Source organism: Oncorhynchus kisutch, linkage group LG5 (assembly GCF_002021735.2).
Source record: "Oncorhynchus kisutch isolate 150728-3 linkage group LG5, Okis_V2, whole genome shotgun sequence".
Lineage (NCBI taxonomy): Eukaryota > Metazoa > Chordata > Actinopteri > Salmoniformes > Salmonidae > Oncorhynchus > Oncorhynchus kisutch.
In genome coordinates, this window is record NC_034178.2 from 44,544,950 (window position 1) to 44,566,456 (window position 21,507).

Consider the following 21,507-nt stretch of genomic DNA (forward strand, 5'->3'; position numbering starts at 1 on the left):
ACGGACAATTCCTTCAACCTCATGGCTTGGTTTTTGCCCCTGACATGCACTGTCAACTGTAGACCTTATATACACAGGTGTGTCTTTCCAAATCATATCCAATCAACTGAATTTACCACAGGTGGACTCCAATCAAGTTGTAGAAAGATCTCAAGGATGATCAATGGAAACAGGATGCACCTGAGCTCAATTTTGAGTCTCAGAGCAAAGGGTCTGAATACTTATGTAAATAAGGTATTTCTGTTTATATATGTTTAATACATTTGCAAACGTTTCTAAAACCCTGTTTTTGCTTTGTCATTATGAGGTATTGTGTGTCGGTTGATGAGCGCAAAAAAAACTATTGAATCCTTTTTAGAATAAGACTGTAAATGTAACGAAATAACGAAATGTGGAAAAAGTCAAGGTGTCTGAATACTTTCCGAATTCACTGTAGCTCTGAATCCATGATATGGCAGAGGATGAAAAGTTTCCTTAACAACAGGTTATGGACAATAATATAAAATTATTGGAATTGGAATTATTTTGTTAAGCTTCTTTTGTTTTATTTTCTAATCAAGTTAGAAGAATACCTCATTGAAGCCATACTTACTGTAGAAGTATTCATCCAGTAGTTTGTGCTTTTTAATAACATCCTGAGAATGAAGCTATTCATTAATACGTACATTTGACAGAATTCAATTGTCAATACACAGTGCACTAATTACAAACCAAAACAGATGAACCGAAAACCAGTATTGCATGTAATCATGAGTATAACATATATTTTTTAAATGGGGATTTTAAAAAGAGCATCAGATCTTAAATAGGATTAAAGAACATACACCATTTGATATATACTTTAAACCAGACATTACATGATTAACCTTCTCACACCTATATAATTCCTATTGCCATAGCAATCCATAGGCAACCCATTCAAATATGTAGGTTTCAGTGGAGGCTGCTGATGGGAGGATGGATCATAATAATGGCTGGAATGGAGTAAATGGAATGGTATCATGGTTGTGTTTGACACCAATACATTCTGTCCATTCCAGCCATTCCAGTCCTCCCCTCAGCGGCCTCCATCAGTGGGTATAGTCAACTCCTGATGATTGCACACTCTGTTTCAGTAGTGGAGTTAATTCATATACATTATTTTGACTTGCTCCAGATATATGCCTGCTATGTCTGCATGCATGCTATATGCACACTCCAGTTAAGTGCATGTCTTCATGCTAGTCCAAGCGACTGCATACTGTACTGTACTGTATGTCAGGAGTTGGCTAACTTAGGTCTTAGAGATGGGTGTACACTAACATGTCACTTGCATCTACAGTAGGGAATATCAAACTGTTGACAAACTGCACACATTTCATACACAACAAATAAACAGTATTTATCTCAGTAACAATACAAAATGTATTACCTTGCTCTAGTCTTTACTCCCTGTTAAGATCACATCTATATGTCCAGTTAAAAACGTTTAAGGCAAGGCAAGCAGTAAATCTACAACAATAGATGGAAAAGTTAAAATGAGAATCTCTATAGGGAGATCACACACAGTGAAGAGGAATCTTTACATTACTAAAACTCTTCTGAATAACTTATTTACAGAGAAAGCCAGCTCCTCGTGTGTGTAGAACAGGGATGTGCAACTGGCTACCTTTTTATTTTTAGAATACACAAGGCGCAATTTCGAAATGTGGTTGTGCCCACGTGGGTACGCAGACCCGCGAGTAACTACGGCCCCTCATGATGAGTTGAGATTTTTAGTGGGCCTACGCCCATCAAAGTTGGCCATCCCTGGTGTAGAATATTTTGTACGATGTGAGTCAGTATGGTGATAATTGGGATCTATTCTCTGTGTGTGTAGCCTGTGTGATATCAGTTCTCTCACTGTGTGTTGGAGTTGAGTGTGCATAGACAACCCAGCAGAGGGCACTGTTCTGTGTTTGTGGCATTATTTCCCCATCCTTTTTATTCCTCTGTAGATCTTAGGAAACATATTGCACTTGTCCCAGACCAGCAGCCATTATGAAAGCACTGGAACCACTGATCTTGAATAGAATGTTCTATAATTCAGAATCTTCTTGTGGTCATCCTGCTGTCAATCATCCTGTAAGGGTCATGTCCTCTAGCCTACAGACACTCCTCTTTCACATACAGGATCTCATGGGCTGAACTAGGGACCTAAAAAGACAGTTAGACAGAGACAGATAGTAAATGGCGAGTGTGTGTGTGTGTGTGACAACAAGCACAGCAATATTCCAGCACCTGGTTGACTCCTCCCACCACCAGCAAGCGGTCCCTGATGACGATGGACGAGGCAGAGCATCGCGCCATTGCCATGGGAGCCAGTCTCTCCCACTTCCTCTTCTGAGGGTGGAAGGCTTCCACCGTGTCCAGAACTGAAGGCTGGTGACCTGGGGACCACGCACGGTCATCATACGGTGTTCATACAGTCAATATACAGTGCATTCGATAGTACATTATTCAGACCCCTTGATTTTTTCCACATTTGCTACGTTACAGCCTAATTCTAAAATGGATTAAAAAAATAAAAATCTCCAATATACACTCAATACCCCATAATGACAAAGTAAAAACCTTTTTCGACTATATTCTACATTGTATAATAATAGTGAAGACATCAGAACTATGAAATAACAAATATGGAATCATGTAGTAACCAAAAAAGTGTTAAACAGATCAAAATATACTTTATATTTGAGATTCTTCAAAGTAGCCACCCTTTGCCTTGATGACAGCTTTGCACACTCTTGGCATTCTCTCAACCATCTTCATGAGGTAGTCACTTGGAATGCAATTCCATTAACAGGTGTATCTTGTTAAAAGTTAATTTGTGGAATTTCTTTCCTTAATGCATTTGAGCCAATCAGTTGTGTTGTGACAAGGTAGGGGTGGTATACAGAAGATATTTGGTAAAAGAGCAAGTCCATTTATGACAATAACAGCTCAAATAAGCAAATAGAAACAACAGTCCATCATGACTTTAAGACATGAAGGTCAGTCAATTTGGAAAATTTCAAGAACTTTAAAAGGTTCTTCAAGTGAAGTCACAAAAACCATCAAGCGTTATGATGAAACTGGCTCTCATGAGGACTGCCACAGGAAAGGAAGACCCAGAGTTACCTCTGCTGCAGAGGATAAGTTCATTAGAGTTAACTGCACCTCAGATTGCAGCCTAAATAAAGTAACAGACAAATCTCAACATCAACTTTTCAGAGGAGACTAAATGAATCAGGCCTTCGTGGTCTAATTGCTGCAAAGAAACCACTACCAAAGGACACCAATAATAAGAAAATACTTGCTTGGGCAAAGAAACACGAGCAATGGACATTAGACCGGTGGAAATCTGTCCTTTGGTCTGATGAGTCCAAATTGGAGATTTTTGGTTCCAACCGCCGTGTCTTTGTGAGACGCAGAGTTGGTGAACGGATGATCTCCACATGTCTGGTTCCCACCGTCAAGCATTGAGGAGAAGGTGTGATGATGTGGGGGTGCTTTGCTGGTGACACCGTCAGTGATTTATTTAGAATTCAAGGCAAACTTAACCAGCATGGCTACCACAGCATTCTGCTGCGATACGCAATCCCATCTGGTTTGCGCTTAGTGGGACAATCATTTGTTCAACACGACAATGACCCAAAACACACCTCCAGGCTGTGTAAGGGCTATTTGACCAAGAAAAAGAGTGATGGAGTGCTGCATCAGATGACCTGGCCTCCACAATCACCCAACCTCAACCCAATTGAGATGGTTTGGAATGAGTTGACCACAAAGTGAAGGAAAAATAGCCAACAAGTGCTCAGCATATGTTGGAACTACTTCAAGACTTTTGGGAAAGCATTCCTCATGAAGCTGGTTGAGAGAATGCCAAGAGTGTGCAAAGCTGTCATCAAGGCGAAGGGTGGCGACTTTGAAGAATCTTTGTTTAACACCTTTTTGGTTACTACATGATTCCATGTGTTATTTCATAGTTTGGATGTCTTCACTATTATTATACAATGTAGAAAATAGTGAACATAAATAAAAACCCTTGAATGAGTCGGTGTGTCCCAACTTTTAACTGGTACTGTAAGTATTCAGACCCTTTACTCAGCACTTTGGCAGCGATTACGGCCTAGAGTCTTCTTGGGTATGACTTTACATGTTTGGCACAACTGTATCTGGGGAGTTTCTCCCATTCTTCTCTGCTGATCCTCACAAGCTCTGTCAGGTTGGATGGGAAGCGTCGCTGCAGAGGCATTTTCAGGTCTCTCTAGAGATTTTCAATCGGGTTCAAGTCCGGGCTCTAGCTTGGCCACTCAAGGACATTCAGAGACTTGTCCTGAAGCCACTCCTGCGTTGTCTTGGCTGTGTGCTCAGGGTCTTTGTCCAGTTGGAAAGTGAACCTTCGCCCCAGTCTGAGGTCCTGAGCGCTCTGGAGCAGGTTTTCATCAAGGATCTCTCTGTACTTTGCTCCGTTCATCTTTCCCTCGGTCCTGACTAGTCTCCCAGTCTCTGTCACTGAAAAACATCCCCACAGCACAATGCTGCCACCACAATGCATCACTGTGAAGATGGTGCCAGGTTTCCTCCAGGCGTGGCATTCAGACCAAAGAGTTCAATCTTGGTTTCATCAGACCAGATAATCTTGTTTCTCATGTTCTGAGAGTCCTGTCAAGCGGGCTGTCATTTACTGAGGAGTGGCTTCTGTCTTCTGTCTGGCCCTTTACCATAAAGGCCTGTTTGATGGAGTGCTGCAGAGATGGTTGTCCTTCTGAAAGGTTCTCCCATCTCTACAGAGGAACTCTAGAGTTCTGTCAGAGTGACCATCGGGTTCTTGCTCAAATCATGTCCAAACCTCTCTGACCTTTTTTGGTACCCTTCCCCAGATCTGTGCCTCGACACAATCCTGTCTCGGAGCTCTATGGACAATCCCTTCGACCTCATGGCTTGGTTTTTGCTCTGACATGCACTGTCAACTGTGGGACTTTATATAGACCGGTGTGTGCCTTTCCAAATCATGTCCAATCAATTTACCACTCCAGTCAAGTTGTAGAAACATCTCAAGGATGATCAATGGAAACAAGATGCACCTAAGCTCAATTTTCGAGCCTCATAGCAAAGGATCTGAATACTTATGTAAATAAGGTATTTCTGTTATTTTGTTTTTATAAAATAGCAAAAGTTTCTAAAAACCTGTTTGACTTTGTTAACATAGGGTATTGTGTGTAGATTGATGAATATTTGTAAAATTGTATTTAATCCATTTTACAATAAGGTTGTAGCGTAACAAAATGTGGAAAAAGTCAAGGGGTCTGAATACTCTCTGAATGCACTGTATGGTCATCACACATTGTCATGACCAACTAACGTTCAACAAAAACACACATATATGAGCACATATACACACACATTCACACTCCCTCACCGAGTCCTCCTGCTACGACCATCCTGCCCCTGAGGAAAGATGAGGCAAAGTCAGCCCTCTTAGTCTTCATGGCCACCGTGTCCTCTGACTTCAACCACAACCCTGGAGGGAGACAGGAGAGGACGATGTCAGAGTGTGTGTGTGTGTGTGTGTGTGTGTGTGTGTGCAAGTGTAAACCACATTTTAATGAGGGTGGGGGAGGCAGGGAAGTGTGTATACAATCAACTTTGACCACTGCATAAAACTCCAGCAAGGTGACGATTTTATTTTTTCCATTTGTTTTTGAATTCTGCAAGTTACAATTTGGTGTGTGCCTGAATGCTGGTGGCACCACAACTCAATAAGAAATGCACCTTGAATACAAATGTCCACACACACACCAAGCTACCAGGTCATGGCCCCAGATATTAGAAGTAAGAAAATAGGGTACATTTCCTGTAAAACCATCCAATCTGAACACTTCAATTGCAAAGGAGAAAAACAAGTTATTTTCCTCCAGCAGTCTGGCAGGGGATGACTATTACAGTAAATTGGCATATTATTTACAGTTCTACTTAGGCAAACATTTGTGCTGCTAAAGACAGTGAAACTATTTCAGAGAAACAGCGACTAGGGAGATTTTTTTCTTTTTCAAAGACTCTTTTAAAGCTTTTATGTTGTCTGTAAGAAACCCAAGCCTGCGTGAGTTTAGTGTCTCTGACTTCACAATCAGCTCCACAGAGAGAGAGGAAGAGAAATACAGAGGGAGACACAGAGACGAAAACATAACCAGAGCAGATAAAAGCACTTTGTTAATGAACTGTTGCCAATCCAGCCCATATTTGAGCTTGAAAGGGAATAAGGCAGAGCACAGCTGGCGACGGGCACACTGCTCTGCGACTCACTGCCAGGGCCTTTGTTGTTGAAGTGTTGGCTGGCTGGCACTCTCAGGGGCTTCCTCCAAATAACTTTTTAAAACATATCATATTCAGCACTAAGTTCCCTTTTTCCTTCAGATTCAGAGGGAGGGGCACACACTAACACACTAGCGGGAAGAACGGTTCAGAGAGTTTAGTTGCTCTACTACAGATAGCTGAACTAGAAGGGACTGGAGATATTGCAGTTGTGTAGTTAATGTACTGTATGTGCTGGGCTGTGTGTGAGTGTATCTTGTATACAGAGAGTGTGCATTAGTGTGATGTATTTTCTACAGTTTTGTAGAGGCTTTGGTAGTTAGTGGTTTTCCATTGAACAGATCATGATGAGCTACAGTCAGACATGGAGAACCCAATTCTGGATACTAGAAAATCCGGTGCTCTAATTTGTTATGAGTTATGTCATATTACACAATGTCTGTCTTTGTATATTGGAGTCATTTTAATATTCTACTTTTATCAATGTAATCTACACTCAGTGGCCAGTTTATTATTAGGTACACCCATCTAGTATTGGGTCTGACCCCCCTTTTGTCTCTAGAACAGCCCAAATTCTCTGGGGCAAGAAAACGTTGCTCAATTGGAATCAAGGTACTTAATGTGTGCCAGAAAAACATTCCATACACCATTACACCACCACCACTAGCCTGTGCCGTTGACACAAGGCAGGATGGGGCCATGGACTCATGCTGCTTATGCCAAATCCTGACTCTGCCATCAGCATGGCGCAACAGGAACGGGGATTCAATGGACCAGGGAATGTTTTTCCACTCCTCAACAGGAGTGGAACCTGGTATGGTCTGCAATAGCCCATCTGTGACAAGGACTGGCGAGTTGTGTGTTCTGAGATGCCGTTCTGCACACCACTATTCTGCGCCGTTATTTGCCTGCCTGTTAGCTTGCACGATTCTTGCCATTTTCCTTCGACATCTCATTAACAAGCTGTTTTCTCCCACAGGACTTCCTTGTTGTTGCTATTTTGCACACACATTTTCTGTCAACATTCTGTCAACATTCTGTCAAGACATTGGATTCTAGGTCAATCCAGAGCCATATATTCAGATATCTAAATAAATGTCTCCTGGGTAAATCTAACAATGAGTGAGCTACAGAGTATAATATCCCAGTGTGAGAGTTGCAGACAGCATGACCATCTGTGGAGGAAGGCAGATAATAACACAATCTGTTTCTGAATCCTGTAATTTAAACACATCCCTCCCTCCTCACTGTAGCTCATCTCCCATCTCATCTCCACTTAGATTAGATTGGGAGGGGGAGTGAATGGGCCTTATTGTTTATTGTTTACTGTGTGTGTGAGTGATGAGTGTGTGTGTGTGAGGGCCTTATTTGTGTGTGTGTGTGTGTGTGTGTATGTGTGTGTGTGTGTGTGTGTGTGTGTGTGTGTGTGTGTGTGTGTGTGTGTGTGTGTGTGTGTGTGTGTGTGTGTGTGTGTGTGTGTGTGTGTGTGTGTGTGTGTGTGTGTGTGTGTGATGAGGAAGGTATGGAGGAAGGTAGAGTAAATGTCTATCTGATATCTCTGGAGTAAAACCCAGCCAGCTGGCCAGACAGACATTCTCACCGTGGTGTTAGATTAGTATTCAGACTCCCACTGCTTCTTTCATTTGGCTTCGACTGGTAAAAATAGGAAAATCTAAATGCGTGACAAAACACCCTATTGTTTGAAATGACTTATTGATTTTTTACCTGGGTATGGCTCTTACTTTTCTCTTCCTGGTCTCTTTTCAATTTGACCATTTGATATTCATTTTCTGTGAGACGGAAGATAAGTCGTTTTTTGAGGTGTGTGTGTGTATGCAGCATACACCTAGCTTTTATTTGGAGAGAAATATAACTTTATTGTGTACCTGGAGAGGAAATCAGTGCACTTAAATGCATTTGTATGTGTCTTGTGTATGTGTTTTTTTTTGTGCTTCTTACCCTGGTTAGTATCAAAGATGTTGACATTCTTGGTGAACTTGGAGCTCTGGTGGCCCCCTCCCTTCCTTAGCCCCCCCAGCAGACACAGCCTCCCCGAACTGTCCCAGAACACGCCACCGTACGAACGTTTACACGGCATGTTGGGTAGTGTACTCCAGGAGCGTGTCTCTGAATCAAATACCTCAAAGACCTTCAACGTGCGCTTACACTGACGCCCACCTAAAAAGAACACACACACACTTAGTATACACATTACACGTGCAAACTGTCAAACACGCACACAAACATGAACAGACACCCAAACACGCACACAAGCATGAACAGACACCCAAACACGCACACAAGCATGAACAGACACCCAAACACGCACACAAGCATGAACAGACACCCAAACACGCACACAAGCATGAACAGACACCCAAACACGCACACAAGCATGAACAGACACCCAAACACGCACACAAGCATGAACAGACACCCAAACATGCACACAAGCATGAACAGACACCCAAACACGCACACAAGCATGAACAGACACCCAAACATGCACACAAGCATGTACAGACACCCAAACACGCACACCCTTTACTTACCTGCCACATAGATCTTGTTGCCCAGTAGGTGTGCTGTAGCATCATATCGCGGTGTGGGCATAGGGGGCAGTAGTGCCCACACATTCTTCCTCAGGTCATACTGCTGTAGTATACTACGAGGGAGCAGGTCTGAACCCATACCACCCACTGCCAACGCACGCCCATCTACAGAGAAGGGTGAGAGAGAGAAAGGTGGAGGAGTGAGAGTGAGAAACTAAGCCATTAACATGGATCTGGCCATGTACAGAATGCAAGTATATATTTCCTTGTGTCACCCCCCACCCTACATACCTTTCACAGCGACAGCCACCTCCCACCCTACACACTTTTCACAACGACCACCCCCCACCTATACACCTTTAACAACGACAGCCACCCCCCCGCCTACACACCTTTCACAGCGACAGCCACCTCCTACCCAACACACCTTTTACAGTGACGGCCACCCCCATCAGTGCTTCTCTGAGGGCGCTCCTCTTCCTCCACCTCCCCTCCTCTGTGTTGTACACCTCCACAACCTTGAGAGGGCACTGGTCCTCCCCCACACCACCCACCACCAGGATCTGCTTGCCCAGCACCGCAACTGCCGCACCCGCCCGAGGGGTGGGCATGGGGGGCAAGCTTAGCCACTGGTCCCCCTGAAAACAACAAAAAAGTGTAATCAATTACATGGTCGATTAGTCCTGTGTAAATGTTTGAACCGATGCGTTCTGTGTTTAATCCTGTGTGCGTTGTGTTTTTGTGTGTGTGTGGGTTGTGTGTTTGTGTGTGTGTGTGTGTATGTGTGTGTGTGTGCGTGCAGGTGTGTATGCTCCAACCTACCTCTGGAGAATATAGTTCCAGGGCTGGGGAGGGCCTCCCTGCAGCATCACAGCCCCCCAGCATGTACATCTGCCCCCCCACCTCCGCCAGGGAGTGGTAGACACGCCCGCTTGGCAGCCGAGCCAGGCTCTGCCAGTGGAACTCCAAGGCCGAGGGCACAGACATCTATATCTCAGACCAGGGAGGGGAAGGGTTGCTGGGGGAGAGGTGAGGGAGAGGTGGTTCCAGGAAACCAGAGATGGAGATGGACAGGGTTAGCACCCCTGGGTATAGTGCCGTGTCAACGGGAAGAGTCGAGAGAGTGGTGTTGTCAGGAGATCCAAAGAACTAGGTGGAGGACCAGAGATAGTGGATGGAGCAAGGTCAGCAAAGACCAACCGGAGGCTCTTTCCCTGGAGTTGACCACCGGCTCGTACTAGGTCCTGGAGGAAATGAGAGGGAAGGAAGATTGGTATGGAACAGGAAAGACAATGTAATATAATCCAATAGAAGAGTACTTATCTAAGTTCCCACTGACTCAGAATAATATGGTCATTTAGCAGATGCTTCTAATCAAAGCAACCTACAGCTATTTACTATTGAATAGATTGGATGTTCTGTTGTGGCCTTTGGCTGTGTGTGTGTGTGTGTGTGTCATGGCCCTCTTTAGCTGTGTACACAATCAGGATGAATTGGGCTTTACAAGCAGAGGAAAACATCCATCAGTAACCAGGCAACCAGCCTTCCCTTCCCCACATCCCCACATCCCCCTCCCTCTTCCTCCTCTCTCTCCGTGTCTAGTTATTGCCTGTAACCTATTTCTTCTACCCACACAGACAGTGTGACTGAGCAGCAGCAGCCGCATGGTGGATCAGCTCAGTGTTCTCTCAGTCCGAGAGCATCTGGTCGTCACAGTGGTGGCCTCACTCACCTGTCCATCTCCTCATTTGAATTCCATGCTGTCACTGCCACTCGTTCCCTGGAGACCAACCTCTTGACATCTGCCTTCAAGTAATTTCTTTCCAACTCTGTTTCCCCTTCTTGCCTCTTTTGACCTCACCCTTTGCCAGTCCCCTCCCACATACAAGACTGGCAATATGCTTGACCTCATCTTTACAAGATGCTGTTCGCCTACTAATCTCACTGCAACCTCCTCCACGTCTCTGATCACTATTTTCCTTTTCTGTCTGCCTTTCCTCCAACCCTAGCCACTCAGCCCCTACCCAGATGGTCATGCACCATGTCGCAATCTTCACTCTCTCTGTCCCACTACTTTCTCCTCATTTATCCTATCATCTCTCCCTTCTGCTAAACCCTTCTCCCTCCTCTCTCCTGATTCTGCCTCTTCAACCCTACTCTCATCACTTCCCGCATCCTATGACACGCACTGTCCCCTTTCCTCCTACCCGTCTTGGCCCTCCCCTCCTGAAACATTGTCTGAGTGACTCACTGCTTCCAGAACAGGGTTGCGGGCAGCTGAGTGAAAATGGAGGGAAACTACATTTCCAGAGGACCTATCAACCTTCCACTCCCTCCTCTCTACCTTCTGTTGCTCTGTATGCGCTTTGTATTACTCTAAATTATAACCTTCTGTCTCTAACCTGAGAAAACTCTTTTCCACCTTCTCCTCCCTCCTTCATCCTCCGCCCCTTCCTTTCCCTCCTCCCTCTCTGCGGACGACTTTGTCAACCTCTTTGAAAATAAGTTTAACGACACCAACTCTGGTCGCTTGGCCCTTCTACACCTAAACCTAGAACAGCAGAGTCCCTGCCCATCTTCTGAAAACATCTGAAACCCTTGCTTTTCAAAGAGTATCTTAAATAAGAGCATCTGCTACAGTAAATGACTACAAAGTCAAATGTAAATTACATAAGAGTCCACAGCTAAAACTCTGGTAGCCACAGGATCACTTACAAAATATCTATTTCTTCTGAGCATTGACAACCCATTAACACCCCCACACATCACACAGAGTGTGGGTGGGTAATATAAAACATGGATATCATTAGGCTTCATTGACAAAAAGCCTTTAGTATGCGAAGTGCTTGGGTCCACATCACTCAAACATAATTGGCTTATTTCAGTATGTCTTTTTTCCTGCGAGGTAACTTGTGTGAGTTTGGCACATTCAACAATGTATGTTTAGTTAGTCAATCTCTCAATCAATCAAATGTATTTATAAAGCCCTTTTTACATCAGCCGATGTCACAAAGTGCTATACAGAAACCCAGCCTAAAACCCCAAACAGCAAGCAATGCATATGTAGAAGCACGGTGGCTAGCAAAAACTTAATAGAAAGGCCAGAACCTAGGAAGAAATCTAGAGAGGAACCAGGCTCTGAAAGGTGGACAATCCTCATCTGGCTGTGCCAGGTTGAGATTATAACAGTATATGGCCAAGATGTTCAAACGTTCTTAGATGACCAGCAGGGTCAAATAATAATATTCACAGTGGTTGTAGAGGGTGCAACAGGTCAGCGCCTCAGGAGTAAATGTCAGTTGGCTTTTCATAGCCAAGCATTCAGAGTTTAAGACAGCAGGTGCAGTAGAGAGACAGAGTCGAAAACAGCAGGTCCGGGACAAGGTAGCACGTCCGGTGAACAGGTCAAGGTTCCATAGCCGCAGGCAGAACAGTTGAAACTGCAGCAGCACGACCAGGTAGACTGGGGACAGGCCAGGTAGTCCTGAGGCATGGTCCTAGATAAGGCAGGAGAATTACACCAGATATAACAGACTGACCCTAGCCCCCCGACACAAACTATTGCAGCATAGATACTGGAGGCTGAGACACGAGGGGTCGGGAGACACCGTGACCCTGTCCGACGATACCCCCGACAGGGCCAACCAGGCAGGATATAACCCCTCCCACCTTGCCAAAGTACAGCCCCAACACCACTAAAAGGATATCCGCAAACCACCAACTTACTACTCTGAGACATTGCTGATTATAGGACCTATTGAAGAGATGAGTCTTCAATAAAGACTTCAAGGTCGAGACAGAGTCCGCGTCTCTCACATGGATAGGCAGACCATTTCATAAAAATTGAGCTCTATAGGAGAAAGCCCTGCATCCGGCTGTTTGCTTAGAAATTCTATGGACAATAAGGAGGCCTGCGTCTTGTGACCGTATCGTACGTGTAGGTATGTACAGCAGGACCAAATCGGAGAGATAGGTAGGAGCAAAACCATGTCATGCTTTACAGGTTAGCAGTAAAACCTAGCCTTAACAAGAAGCCAGTGTAGAGAGGCTAGCACTGGAGAAATGTGATCACATTTTTTGGTTCTAGTCAAGATTCTAGAAGCCGTGTTTAGCACTAACTGAAGTTTATTTAGGGCTTTATCCGGGTAGCCGGAAAGTAGAGCCCTCCAGTAGTCTAATCTAGAAATGACAAAAGCATTGATTAGCTTTTCTGCAATGTTACGGAAATGGAAAAACGCTGTCCTTGAAATATTCTTGATATGTTTGTCAAAAGAGAGATCAGAACAAAGTACTGCTGAGGTCCTTCACAGTTTTATTTGAGACGACTGTACAACCATAAAGATTAATTATCAGATCCAACAGAAGATCTCTTTGTTTCTTGGGACCAAGAACTAGCATCAGATATATTCTCTCTCTCTCTCTAGACAAATAAAAGGAAGGATGCATGCACAAAGAGAATAAAGAAAGATAGACGCTTCTTTTAGAAGAAAAAAAAATTCTCCACTGTGTAACTTTTGAGGGCAGGAGTGGGTTACCATAGAAACAGTGACATGTTTTGGAGTTGCGAGGCCAGGGTATAGATGGCCAGCCAGCCAGTATATTTCTTGGTTTGGTTTTAATAATGGATTAAAGAAGGAAAGCATAACAGCAAATAAAAGCTGTGGTGTTGTTCTCCACTCTGACCCAGACAGGCAGAGTCTTGTTAGTGAGACAGAATTGCTTTCTCCTGGTGTGCCTTGCAGAGCGTATTAATTGCAATCAGTAACCGATTTGCTTCGCCACATCTTTTCTTAATGAACTGCTTGAACAGCTTGAGATCAACAGTAGTCCCACCAGCACCCAAGGAAGTAATTCACAATCAGCATGAGTTTCTTTTCATACTTTTAATTAGTTAGTTAGTCTCCTTCGATCCCTATATAGGCACGAGTCGACTGCCAACTTTAGTTATAATGTAATCCTCAGCAAAGCTATTAGTCAATGTTTCAAATACAAGGAGCTTGGTATGATCGTGGTGGTGGCATACTCCCAACGGTCTCCCTATTGTCTCTCCTCTCTCCCCCACTCCATCTGTCCCCTATCGCTCCCCTTTTTTACTCTCTCTCTCTCTCTCTCTCTCTCTCTCTCTCTCTCCCTACAGGGTGAAAACGGCCAAGCAAGGGATTGTTTAACGACTAACATTTAATTAGCCTGCAGTATTCAAATAGTGCTTTACTCCCCACACCTCAGAACCACTGCAGTGTGAGCAGTGGAGTCAGAGCAAGGTGTGTGTGTGTGTGTGTGTGTGTGTGTGTGTGTGTGTGTGTGTGTGTGTGTGTGTGTGTGTGTGTGTGTGTGTGTGTGTGTGTGTGTGTGTGTGTGTGTGTGTGTGTGAGGTAGTAGTCAGGTTTTTTTGTAACAGGTCTTAATCCTGCTCTAATAGCAGTGTTCATGCTGGGGTTGGCTGAAAGTGAACTGACACCCAGGAGAGCCACTCATTGCTAACGCTATAAAACTGCTGGTCATTCAGTGTAAATACAGTCCAACACAGCTTTATTCCACTCATACAAGACTGTTCACAATAAGGTGGATGACTCATGCCAAACACATTTCAATAACAGTACTGGCCCCATTAGACAAACTCCCAGACAGAGACCAGAGGGGGATAGAATCAAACATACGTTAAAACTGCTTATGTAGTACCTTTTCATACATTACTCCTCACAGCAGTTTTACCATAGTGATTTACCAGCTTGAGGGCTTGCTATACTGCAGTATACTGCTCATGCTATTATTAGTTGTTTACACAGCTTTAATACGGTACATTTCAGGGAGGCAGTCTCTCACAGCGTCATACCACCCTGAAGGCTAACATTACTGCCTATTACAAGACCAAGAGCAAGAAGAACATTCTCCCTACAGGCCCAAATATAGAAATGAGAAAATCTCATCGTTACTTCTCATCATTAAAAAAGTTGATTCGAAGAATTTCATACTCTGTTCTGATTGCATTCATTAGCATCAGCAATGCTCTCCCGCTTTCTGACAAACGAAATGGTGCCTGCCTTGTGCCTCGCTGTTGTTGTTGTCTATGAACATTACAATAACAACAATATTGATGTTTGATTTAGTTTAAATGGCTCCGCTGTTGATAGGACGCAGTTCCCTTTCCTTCACAACATGTTGTACAGTATGAGCGTACCGATATCATCACACACAGTAATACATTAACTAACAGTGACAGATGTTGACTCTCAGCAACATCTTCTACATCTTAACAGACAAATGCATCTCTTGGAGCTGCTCTACTCCGAGCTTAGTGATTACCAACCCTGGTCCTGGAGATCTACAGGGTGCGCAGGCTTTTGTTACAGCCCAACACTACCACACAGCAATAGAGATAGTCAAGTTCCGGCAGTTGAGTAGTTGAGTCAGGTGCGTTAGTGGTGCTGGACTAAAGGACCAAGGTTGGAGAATAGCTGATTGTAAGGTTGTGGGCAGAGGCCAGAACACTGAGTGGCTATACACATCCCTCATTAAATCTAACCTCTCTCTCTCGCTCTCTCAGGGGGTTTGACCCGATGACCAATATCTGATGACTGATACACCGATACTGATGGTTTATACACAACAGCAACGCTGAGAGGAGGCTGAGGTAATGCCTTGAATTGAATGTCAGCTCTCTCCACTACACTGCTACTGCTCTTTCTCTCTCTCAAACATCTTAATTTCTTATGAGCAATTAGCAGCCCCACATAGCTCTATCTAAATAAATGAATATGGGTTTCAGAACATAGGACAAGAAGAGAGTTGGGATAGATTGTTGGCAGAGTTGGAGGAATAGTTGGCCAAGTAAGTATCTAATCTCTCTCTGTTAAAAGGCTAATGTCTGTCTCGCCCTCCTGGCATCTCTTGTGTGTGTGTGTGTGTGTGTGTGTGTGTGTGTGTGTGTGTGTTTGTGTGTGTGTGTGTGTGTGTGTGTGTGTGTGTGTGTGTGTGTGTGTGTGTGTGTGTGTGTGTGTTTGTATGCTGTCTGCATGTGAGTAAACAGCTGCTGTAAAAGCAGACCAATAGTTTCCATAGCAACCCAGCAGCGTACATACAGGCAGCACAAGCGGATAGAAGGTGGTGTGGCAGTTAGAAATTAAATCATCAAAAACATAGATAGGGAGACATTCTATCGGCCAATTAACAGATTTACGGCCGATTACATTGCAATCCACGAGGAGACTGCGTGGCAGGCTGACCACCTGTTACGCGAGTGCAGCATCAAATGGACCAGGTGGCTGCAAGAAGCCAAGGTAAGGTGCTAGCTAGCATTAAACTCATCTTATAAAAAAACAATCAATCTAAACATAATTACTAGTTTACTACACATGGTTGATGATATTACTAGTTTATCTAGCGTGTCCTGCGTTGCATATAATTGATGCGGTGCCTGTTAATTTATCATCGAATCACAGCCTACTTCAACTTCGCCAAACTGGTGATGATTTAACAAAAGCGCATTTTCGAAAAGAGAACAATCGTTTGCACAAATGTATCTAACCATAAACATCAATGCCTTTCTTAAAATCAATACACAAGTATATTTTTAAAAAACCTGTATATTTAGTTAAAAGAAATTCAGGCAATATTAACTAGGGAAATTGTGTAACTTCTCTTGCGTTCTGTGCAACAGAGTCAGGGTATATGCAGGAGTTTGGGCCGCCTGGCTCGTTGCGAACTGTGTGAAGACCATTTCTTCCTAACAAAGACTATAATTAATTTGCCAGAATTTTACATAATTATGACATAACATTGAAGGTTGTGCAATGTAACAGCAATATTTAGACTTAAGGTTGCCACCCGTTCGATAAAATACGGAACGGTTCCGTATTTCACTGAAATAATGAACGTTTTGTTTTCGAAATAATAGTTTCTGGATTTTACCATATTAATTTATTATTATTATTATTACACCTTTATTTAACCAGGTAGGCAAGTTGAGAACAAGTTCTCATTTACAATTGCGACCTGACCAAGATAAAGCAAAGCAGTTCGACACATACAACGACACAGAGTTACACATGGAGTAAAACAAACATACAGTCAATAATACAGTATAAACAAGTCTATATACGATGTGAGCAAATGAGGTGAGATAAGGGAGGTAAAGGCAAAAAAAGGCCATGGTGGCAAAGTAAATACAATATAGCAAGTAAAACACTGGAATGGTAGATTTGCAGTGGAAGAATGTGCAAAGTAGAAATAAAAATAATGGGGTGCAAAGGAGCAAAATAAAAAATAAAATATAAATAAATACAGTTGGGAAAGAGGTAGTGGTTTGGGCTAAATTGTAGGTGGGCTATGTACAGGTGCAGTAATCTGTGAGCTGCTCTGACAGTTGATTCTTAAAGCTAGTGAGGGAGATAAGTGTTTCCAGTTTCAGAGATTAAAATGAATGATTGAAAATTAATGACCTAAGGCTCGTATTTCTGTGTGTTTATAATATTATAATTAAGTCTATGATTTGATATTTGATAGAGCAGTCTGACGGTAGGCAGGAGCAGGCTTGTAAGCATTCATTCAAACAGCCTTCTCCTGCGTTTGCCAGCAGCTCTTAGCAATGCTTGAAGCAAAGCACTGTTTAGGACATCAAACCTATCAACTCCCGAGATTAGGCTGGCAATACTATAGTGCCTATAAGAACATCCAATAGTCAAAGGTATATGAAATACAAATGGTATAGAGAGAAATTGTTATATAATTCCTATAATAACTACAACCTAAAACGTCTTACCTGGGAATATTGAAGACTCATATGTTCTCATGTTCTGAGGAAGGAACTTAAACGTTAGGCACATATTGTGATTTTACTTTCTTCTCCTACACTGTGTTTTTGCATTATTTAAACCAAATTGAACATGTTTCATTGTTTATTTGAGATTAGATTTTATATATGTATTATATTAAGTTAAAATAGAAGTGTTCATTGTTCATTCAGTATTGTTGTGTCATTATTACAAATATATATATAAAAATGGGAGATTACTCGTTATCGGCTTTTTTTGTCCTCCAATAATCGGTAACAGTATCAGCATTGAAAAATCATAATCGGCCGACCTCTAGAACAAACTGTATGCATGTAGGTATCAAGGCATAAAACGGAGGACACATACTTTAGGCATTCTGTTATGTAAGCCATTGGACGGTATACTCAATTGAGACATATTGCACATTACCCCCTGGGAACAAACACGCATACACACTTGGAGACACACGGACACTCAGTACACTGGCTGATGTGAAAGAGCCCCATTAGAATGACTTTATCCAATGTGGCAGCCTGGAGAAGGCATGAGTGCAGACAGGGAGAGCAGAAAGAAGGAAAGAGAGATGAGGAGAGTATTGAGGAGGAGTGGGATAAAGGAGAGAGTTTCGCTGAGGTAGAGAAAGAGAGATTATTGAGAGAGCAATAAAGAACAAGTAGAGTTATTGATGGTTGGGAAGCCTGGGACACAATCCCTAGGGTTTTATACTTAATTACTAGTGTGCGTGTGTGTGCGTGTGTGTGTGTGTGTGAGAGAGAGAGAGAGAGAGAGAGAGAGAGAGAGAGAAACGAGAGCCTACAGGACCAGGTCTCCCTATTTAATTTCTGGCCTTGATCTTATATTTATTAATTTACCATAAATCCCATAGGGTAGCTCAATGCACAAGCCCACTGATCTATAGGGTTTTTATGATTGTAAGTAATCAATAAGCACTGAGAGGACAGGAGGAGGTGAGAAGGAGGAGATGAGACGAGAAGAAAAGAGAGAAGGGGATTTCAGTCTATATTCAGCTCAGAGAGTGTCCCAGATCTCTCAGCCTTGCTCCTAGCTGTATAGCGTGCGATTGGGCTGGGGGTGAGACATTCAGACAGCATAACAAACAGATGACATTTCAGAAAGAATAATTCATTATCTTCAGCATCATTCTCCTCAGCACTACAAGCACAGTCATCATCATCTTTATCAACAACAACAACCACCACAACAACACCATCATCATCATCACAATCCTCATCATCATCTTACCACTTGTAAAAAAAATAACAAATTAGAACATAAAAATAGATAATAGGTGTATCACCATGAATAATAGGCTTATAATCTACTGAATGTATTGCACACTTTTATCTGTTTTGTATTAAGGTGCATCATGATGACCTGAAAGTCTTTTAATACTTACATAGTTCAAACGGATCTCATCCCCAGGGTAATTGAGCATAAGCGGAAGTGTATGGTGATGCCATATGCATATCATGTCGGAAAGACGTAATGTCCGATTTGCTAACCTAGGCGGTAGATTCGGACCCCGAGTTTCACACTTGGGATAAACCAGAACCAACCAATAGGAAGCTCTACGTAAAAAACGTACGTTCATTTTAACCCGGACGTCCCGAGTTTCCGACATGATCTGAACGCGGTATAAATTCAAACAGAAGATTTATGAACACGATCAATATTTGAGGCCTTGTATGATCAAATTGAATGACAATGTATCCAGTCAGCGCAATATACACTGAAGTATGTACAAAACAACGTTAAGGATGCTAATAACTTTGTTGTTTCTGTAGCCTACAATATCAATTCAACGTTGTTTTATTTACGCCGCAATTCGTCTGAATGACACAGCAAACCAAAAATAAATGACTGGTATACTGAAACAACGTTTTGTATGTAGAAGTAAGGCTATTATTAGGAATAGGAAGCCCCCACATACAATAAGAGGCTGTAGAGCTTCCGGCGACTGAGTTTTCGGAACACCGAGAGGTGCACCCACACTCCCCAGAGAAGTTGCGGACGCGGCGCACAAACGATCGGCCGGTCACATTAAAAGCGACAATATTTTTATGAATCCTTCTCAGTTACATTACGATCTTCACGCGGTCCAGGTGCACCCATGCCTTCTATCCGTCGGCGTTTCCCCTGGCCAGGCTGAGAGATGGAGAGAGGTTTCAGTGCAATAAGCCACTCAAGTAGCCTAATAGACACACCCTCTCTCTTCTATCCTCGCTGTGAAACGGGCAGTCTCTTGAGGTACCGCACTCTTAAAAAACATTTTCAAACAAACCCAGCCACTTCCATCCATCGTCATTATGTGGGTCACACTTGAAGTATACATTTCTGCCTTCACCGTAGCCTACTAATTGTCATTCATACTTTAACTGTAGAAATCGGAAAGAGACTGCTGTACCGATAACCCACATCGCACTTTGACACACTTTTATGCATTTAGTTTTGCATAAAAAGTAAATCACTGACATGTATTGCCTTCAGTCGACTCAACTCAAATCACTGCATGAATATTTTATAGTGAGTACATAGCTCTGCAGAATTGTGTCAATAAAATGTTATATCTAATATTCCTTTTGTTTGTGTTTGTCATTTAACTCAACTTTTTCTGTCAATGTCTGTGTATCAGTGCCATTGAATGAACTCGTTTAGATCTATCATAATATCCTCTGTAGGCACATTTTATGGCCTGGAATGCCATACACCACAGCAGGCCTACATCATGAAGTTCAAAGCTTTTCTCATAACTTCACTTTTGTTCATCTATACTAAATTAAATGTTTTTATTTTTTATTTAACCAGGTAGGCCAGTTGAGAACAAGTTCTCATATACAACTGCGATCTGGCCAAGATAAAGCAAAGCAGAGCGACAGAAACAACACAGAGTTACACATGGAATAAACAAATGTACAGTCAATAACACAATAGAAAAGGCTATATACAGGGTGTGCAAATTAAGTAAGATTAGGGAGGTAAGGCAATAAACAGGCCATAGTGGCAAAATAATTACAATTGAGCAATTAAACACTGGAGTGATAGATGTGCAGAAGATGAATGTGCAAGTAGAGATACTGGGGTGCAAAGGAGCATAAAATAATAATAACAATATGGGAATGAGGTAGATGGGTGGTGTTACACTTGTGGATGGAAGGATCGGACCAAGGTGCAGCGTGGTAGGCGTACATCTTACTTTATTCAATGAACACCGGAAAAAAAAATACAAACAAAACGTAAAGTTTAGTAGGGCTAAACAGCACAGTACCAAAACAAGATCCCACAAACTACAGGAGGGAAAAAGCTGCTTAAGCATGATTCCCAATCAGAGACATTGATAGACAGCTGCCTCTGAGCCTCTGATTGGGAACCATACCCGGCCAACAAAGAAATAGAAAACATAGATTGCCCACCCTAGTCACACCCTGACCTAACCAAATAGAGAATTAAAAGGATCTCTAAGGTCAGGGCGGGGTGGGCATCTACCCTCGGTGGCGGCTCCAGTGCGGGATGCAGACCCTGCTCCGCACGTGGCTCCGCCAACTTCGGTGGCGCCTCTGGTGCGGGGATCGTCGCCGGAAGCTCCGGACCATGAATCATCGGCGGAGGAATCGAACTGTGGATCATCGCCGAGGCCTCCGGACCGTAGATCGTCGCCGGGGACTCCGGACCGTAGATCGTCACCGGGGACTCCGGATCGTAGATCGTCGCAGACGGCTCCGGACCGCTGGAGGCTCCGGACTGGGCACCCTCAATGGAGGCTCCGGACTGGGAACTCTCGCTGGAGGCTCCGGACTGGGCACCCTCAATGGAGGCTCCGGACTGGGCACCCTCAATGGAGGCTCCTCGCC

The 21,507-nt window shown here is 43.3% G+C and overlaps 1 protein-coding gene across 1 annotated transcript; it reads right to left on the reverse strand.

Moving 5' to 3' along the window:
* Positions 1-602: 602 nt before the first annotated feature.
* On the reverse strand, positions 603-19,868 carry LOC109890219 (kelch domain-containing protein 8A-like). The gene is made up of 8 exons (XM_020482204.2): positions 19,056-19,868; positions 9,690-10,111; positions 9,295-9,505; positions 8,868-9,032; positions 8,275-8,493; positions 5,423-5,524; positions 2,260-2,408; positions 603-2,175 (listed from the first exon to the last, which is right to left on the reverse strand). Exons 2-8 carry the CDS (start codon positions 9,852-9,854, stop codon positions 2,125-2,127), a joined length of 1,062 nt encoding a protein of 353 aa, XP_020337793.2. The 5' UTR covers positions 9,855-10,111; positions 19,056-19,868; the 3' UTR covers positions 603-2,124.
* Between the last annotated feature and the right edge of the window lie 1,639 nt (positions 19,869-21,507).